Genomic DNA, 6,894 nt, shown 5'->3' on the forward strand with positions numbered 1-6,894 from the left:
AGATAAATTCTGTATTTTTGCTGTAATACAATACGACAATAAAAGCAAGTTAGTATGTTGTCACTAAATATGTCAACAAATATAAGATAGTTTACCAAGATTGTGTTTAAAAATTGCTCAATGATAAAATCAGCTTTAAAACATTTCAATAAAATTCATATTGTATATTTAAACTGCGTCGTTTATACACATCAAAATGTTTAGCAAAGAAAATTTAAGCTATGTAGAATAATTTAATTACGAATAAAACAAAGACTGTGGGAATTATTGCGTTTCCGTTGTTTTAATGTCGCGTTAGTCAGTATTCTTATCATAATGAAAAAAGGAACCTTACGAGTATATTAAAACCGGAGTATAAATTGCATCATTGTTTCATCAGTTAATAGCATACTTTATATAGAAAGAAACCCACATATTCAATCAGATAAACATGTTTACAAAAGAATAAAGGAGTGATTACCTGTTGATACCAATAACTGAATTTACATCAAGCTGTGGCGAAAATTATCGAAAACTATTCTGTTGCAGCTGTTTGTACGTGATGTAATCTGAATGTCTAAGAATACTTATTGTGTTTTATCTTATCTTATATATGTGTTTACATGTGTTCATGCTGGATACATGTGTCGGTGATGACGTGACGGTGACGTTCTAAACAAAGATTATATACATACTATACAGGCTGGATCTCAATATCAATAACAAGAATGTAAGAACATATGGACAATGTAATGCTTGTAATGCTTGGATTGATTAGGACAACTTCAAGATTCGCACATATTTCCATCACAACTCTTATAATTATATAATTATCAATATTCACCAATTTCCATCAGACAATTTGGATTGAAATCTCTGCATTGAGAGCCAGTACAGTTTCAATGTTTAAAGCTGTTCAGAAGGTATACAGTTTAGTTCTAACTCGATTGATGGAACTTGTTACGTTATATTTAGTGGTGTATAACCTTATCCTCCGGTGAGACTGTCGAATATATCGTTATAGTTAAAGCACATGTTGTAATAGAGAAAAACAATAAAAAGTGAAACAGAACGTTATTGTGTATAGTATACAACCGGCAAATAACATCAATAGATATCGACACAACAAAATGGTAGCAGAGCGTGGTTGAAAACGTCCAATCGTACTGTAATAGACGGAAGTGTTTAATCGATGCATCAAGTTCGGATAGACCAGTAGCCGGATAGACACGTTTGTGAATATTATTTGGCCAGTTCGTCATACCAACTTATCAATATGGCAGAAACGGATGAAGAAAAGGTTGAAGACGTTACACATGACAACGAAAGTAAGTTGACAAGCTTGAAAATGAAAAAATCCCGTAAAAAAGCGGCGTTTACTCGAAGCAAAAACAAACTTCTAGAGGAATTGAACGATGAGACACATGAGAAAGAACTATTAAGAGAGCTGATTGATAAGTTAGAAGTAAACATGGATGAGGCTATTACTTCGATAGAAGAATTGACAATTGAGTACAAAACGCAGGGGAAAACAAAAGAAATGAAGTCAACTGTCAATGAAATTGACCTCTTATCAAAGGAATATGATAAGGTGTTAGATGAGAATCATTATTTAATGAGCGAAACAAGTAGCAAGAAATCAACAAAAATAGAACCAAGCATCAGTAAGCAAAAACAAGTTGATAAAGACTTGAGGTGTCAGTTGAAACGTGTGTCCATCCCTATGTTCTCTGGTAACAAGAAAGAATTCCCATTCTGGAAGGCAGCCTTTGAGGCATGTATTGACAAAACAGATGCGTCTGCAGAGTATAAGTTTTTGCAAATGCGCCAGTATTTGACAGGTGAAGCATTGAAAACGGTAGAGGGCCTTGGACATTCAGCTGTAGCTTATGACAAAGCAAAAGAACGCATTGAGAGGAAATATGGTGGGGAAAGACGACTAATGACAAAATTCATGGACGATATTGCATCATTTCCACAAATAAAACGTGAGAATGCGAAATCAACAGAAAAGTTTGTTGATCTACTAGATATCACCCTGGTAAACATGTTAGAGAATAAAATTGAAGACCTGCATAGTGGTATTCTTTATCAGCAACTGTTAAAGAAGCTACCAGAATCCATGATTTCACGCTATGAACGTTGGGTATATGAAAACGAGAAACAAGAGTCAGTGGAAACATTAAGTGAATGGACAGTGAAAGAAGCAGAATTTCAAAACATTGCAACGGAAACAAAATACGGGCTGGATGGAAAATGTGAAAGTGATTACCGAGAGCATAAATCATTTTTTACTTCACCTTAGAAAGCCCTGAGGTCATGCAGTATGTGTCATCAAGATCATAATATTTGGGACTGTAGTCAATACAAGAAACTGTCAATAGAAGAAAGATGGGAGAAGGCAAAATGCTTCAGGTTGTGTTTTCGGTGTCTTGGTAATAATCATTCTGGTAGACAGTGCAAAAGAACAAGACAATGTGGAGTAGGTGGGTGTAACAGATTACACCATAGATTACTACATAACCTCAATCCGGATGCAAGAGCATTTTGTCCAAAGAGAGATGAAATTAGACACGAACCAAATGAGGTTAGAGACACATCTGGTGAGACTTTCACAAGCTCACAGAACAATAGTATTTCGTTACGAACAGTTCCAGTTTTAGTGTGTGCAAATGGAAAAGAAATTAAGATTAATGCACTTTTAGATGACGGAAGTACAAAAACATATGTCAACAGTGATGTTGCTGCTGAACTTGGTTTAACTGGAGACAAAACTGTTTTGCAGGTGAATGTGCTGAATGGAAGGTGTGAAGAATTAGACACTATGAATGTTACATTCAAGTTGAACAATGTAGACAGGGATTTAGAACTAGACATTACAGCCGTTACCACTATAGAAGTAACCGGGAAACTGAAACCTACAGACTAGAGTCAAAATGTACATAGATGGGCTCATTTAAAAGGAATTAAATTCCCAAAGTTGGGAAAGAAACCCAAAATAGACTTGTTAATAGGGCTTGACCATGCAAATTGCATAGAAGTTTGGAAGAAATAGTAGGTGAACCTAATTCACCTATCGCAAGACTAACACCTCTAGGATGGACATGCATTGGTCCAGTGAAAAACCAGAATTATAAGGATACATGTTTGTATACCTTTAATACAGTTCAGTGCACAAGCGAACTGCATCAAATCGATGAGACCTTAAAACGATTTTGGGAAACAGAGGCTATTGAAAATAGACCAAAAATGAATTCGGAAGAAGTGAAATCCCTAAAAATAGTAGAAGATACTTTAGAGTATAATGAAGAAAATAAGAGGTATACAGTGTCCATACCATGGAAAGACAACAAAAAGGATCTGGTCATTAACTATGAACATGCCATGAAAAGGTTTGAGCATACAGAAAGAAAGCTAAACAAAGACATAAACTTGAAAAAGGCATATGCAGAAACTATTGAGAGTTACAAAGAGAAGGGTTACATTTCTGAAGTCAGTAGTACAAATGATCAAGAGTGGTACATGCCTCATTTTCTGGTTATTAAATCTGATCGAGAGACAACAAAAATGCGCATTGTATTTGACGCTTCAGCCAAGTACAAAGACTTGTCGTTAAATAACGTCATCTGTCAGTGTCCAAAGCAACAGAATGAACTGTTTGACATTCTATTGAGATTTAGAATGAAGGCTGTGGCAATCATGTGTGACATTCAAGAGATGTATTTGCAAGTGGGTTTAGCAAATCCAGATAGAGCAATGCATAGGTTTCTGTGGCGTACAGAATGTAGCAAACCAATAGAGACATATGAGTTCAATCGTGTCGTGTTTGGGGTCAGTGCATCCCCATTTTTGGCGCAGTTTGTTTCGCAAGAAAATGCAAGAAGGTTCATGGAGCAATATCCAAATGCAGCCGAATGCGTGTTGAGATCAACATATATGGACGATACCATGGACTCAGTGGAAGATGAAATAGCTGCAATTGGATTGTATCATGAATTGTCAAGTCTATGGCGATTAGCAGGAATGAAACCGAGAAAATGGATGACAAACTCCTCAGTCGTACTAGCTGAAATACCGCAAGGAGAACGAGCTTACAAAATGGAAGTTACAGACACAGAAATGCCATCTGTCAAGACATTAGGAATCAATTGTGACTCACAAGAAGATATGTTCTTCTTTCGCAATACAGCAGTGGATATAGAGAGCATGAAATTGACAAAAAGGATAGTCCTGAAGAAAATTGCAAGTTTATTCGATCCCCTCGGGTTTCTTACACCCTTCACAGTAAGAGCCAAGATGATTATGCAGGACATATGGGTTGCAGGTGTAGACTGGGATGATGAGCTACCAGAACACCTCACAGCTGAAGTAAAGATGTGGTTCTCAGAACTTGAACAACTGAGTGACGTCAAGATAAATCGTTGTATCAACATCACACCTGCAAGTGCAATACACACATTTGTTGATGCATCTAGTCAAACATTTGGAGCAGTTGTATATGCTGTAAGTCCTGCTGATAACATTAAAGATTGTGCTGAAAGCAGTGTCAGGTTGATTGCTGCGAAAAGTAGAGTTGCACCACTTAAGACATTGAGCATTCCTAGATTGGAACTTTTAGCAGCTACACTTGGTCTCAAATTAACACAAACAGTCTGTGCAGCGGTAGGTATAGAATTAGAAAGTACGGTGTTCTGGTCAGACAGCATGAATGTATTATATTGGATACGTGGTGCAAGCAGACAATACAAGACATTTGTCGCTAATCGAGTAGGCACAATTCAGGATGCAACCACTCCAAAACAATGGCGACATGTCAGTTCAGCGAACAACCCAGCAGATATAGCATCTCGTGGTAGTCAATTACATAATCTGTCAGAAAGTGAACTATGGTGGCACGGACCTAACTTTCTTAAATGTTGTGAAGAATCGTGGCCTGAGAACAAAATAGACATAACAGATGGTGTAAAGGTTGAAATGAAAAGAAAGTCTGCTCCGGATCGAGGCAATACATTCATAGCTACGAACAAGATAGAGGACAACAGACTCGATCCAAATAGATATTCTAACTGGAATCGGTTAGTGAGGATTCATGCATGGGTAGCTAGATTCATTGACAATTGTCAAAAGAAAAAGACAGAAAGAAAGTTGTCGAAAGAACTTAGCTTGAGTGAAATTCAAGATGCAGAAGGAATAATTATTCAACAAGCACAGATAGAAGCATTTGAAAATGACTATTCACTCCTTTCGAAGGGCAAATCAGTATCAACGAATAGTAAGCTTGCTCCTTTGAATCCAAAACTAGACATTGAAGGCATAATGCGAAGTGACAGTAGGTTGAAATATGCTGAATATCTTCCATATAGTGTGAGATATCCAATTATCTTACCAAGAAAACATTGTGTTACAAAGCTAATAGTGAAACAGGGTCATGAGCAAACTGACCATGGTGGAACAAATCGGACTTTAGCTTCATTGTCAGATAGATATTGGATTTTGTCATCACGCGAAGCAATCCGAGAATATGAATCAAGTTGCACTGAATGCAAACCTCGAAAAGCAAAAGCGAGCACGCAGAAAATGGCTCCTTTACCAGTAGAACGTCTGAGACAATCTGTGAAGCCGTTTACAAATACAGCAGTTGACTATGCAGGGCCATTCATTACCAAGCAAGGTCGGGGAAAGGTTAGGTTGAAAAGATATTTGTGTGTTTTTACCTGCATGGTAACAAGGGCAGTTCATTTGGAAGTTTCATATAGCTTAGACACTAACTCTTTTATCAACACCTTATCACGGTTTGTCAGCAGAAGGGGTGTTCCAGACCGTATACTTTCTGATAATGGAACAAATTTTGTCGGTTGTGTTAATGAACTGCGAGACCTTTACAAGCGGTTAGACAGAAATATGATTATTCGAAATGCTTACGAGAAACGAATAGACTGGAAGTTTCTGCCACCAAATTCACCTCACTTCGGAGGTGTGCACGAATCAATGGTAAAATGTGCAAAGAGGGCTTTGTACAAAGTTCTTAAAAACACAAACATTTCAGATGAAGAATTGGTGACTGCTGTTGTTGGTGCTGAAGGCATGATAAATAGCAGACCATTGACGTATCAGTCAGCTAACCCAGAAGATAGTACTGTGTTAACCCCAAACCACTTCTTACATGGACAATGTGGCGGAACATTTGCTCCTAATGTAGACAAAGCATCAGCCAACAATTTGAAGAAACGTTGGCGATATATACAAGAACTCCTCAGACACTTTTGGAAACGGTGGTTCCAAGAGTATCTGCCCACTCTTGTTTCTCGAAACAAGTGGTACCATGGCTCTAGAGATTTCCAGCCAGGAGACGTGGTAATGGTCATCGATCCAGATATCCATAGAGGTCAATGGCAACTCGGGCGTGTGGTTGATGTCCATCCAGGTCGTGATCAACGAGTCCGTGTGGTTGATGTTCGAGTCGGAAAGACAGTTGTTCGGCGACCAATCACGCGAGTCAGCATACTCGAGAAGTGCGCTTAAAGCGAAGTGAGCAGTGTGGACTACTGTGTGTTGAGGCATAATAATCCTCCTTGCATACAGTCAGTCATATAAGTGATTAATACATAAATAATCGCGTTACTTAATGTCAGTTCTGAGACAAACATGTAATTGAATTATATCGAGTTCAGTTTGAAGATTACAAGATGAACACTTTCAAGATGAGAAGTCCAGAGTCGGATCGTGGACTGTACTTGTCTACATCAGTTCTGTATATATAGATTCATAAGATTGATATTCTAATGTTACTTAAATGCATAATTCATTAATTGAATGTGTACTAAGTCTAGATGTATTTTGCATTATAGAGTGGAATTACTGAAGTACAAAAGGTACTATTTTTTAAAGGGAAATAACATTTTCTTTGGAAATAAC

At 37.5% G+C, this 6,894-nt stretch overlaps 1 protein-coding gene across 1 annotated transcript; it reads left to right on the plus strand.

The window, feature by feature from the left end:
* Positions 1-3,228: 3,228 nt before the first annotated feature.
* Positions 3,229-6,501, plus strand: LOC128215385 (uncharacterized). Its single transcript, XM_052922071.1, has one exon. The coding sequence runs from the start codon at positions 3,229-3,231 to the stop codon at positions 6,499-6,501; it is 3,273 nt and encodes a 1,090-aa protein (XP_052778031.1).
* The last annotated feature ends 393 nt before the right edge of the window (positions 6,502-6,894 follow it).

This window comes from Mya arenaria, chromosome 13 (genome assembly GCF_026914265.1).
Source record: "Mya arenaria isolate MELC-2E11 chromosome 13, ASM2691426v1".
Taxonomy (NCBI): domain Eukaryota; kingdom Metazoa; phylum Mollusca; class Bivalvia; order Myida; family Myidae; genus Mya; species Mya arenaria.

What these genes read in the sequence shown, in the direction of transcription:
- LOC128215385 (XM_052922071.1), top strand. Translation starts at nt 3,229, where the DNA reads ATGAATTCGGAAGAAGTGAAATCCCTAAAAATAGTAGAAGATACTTTA.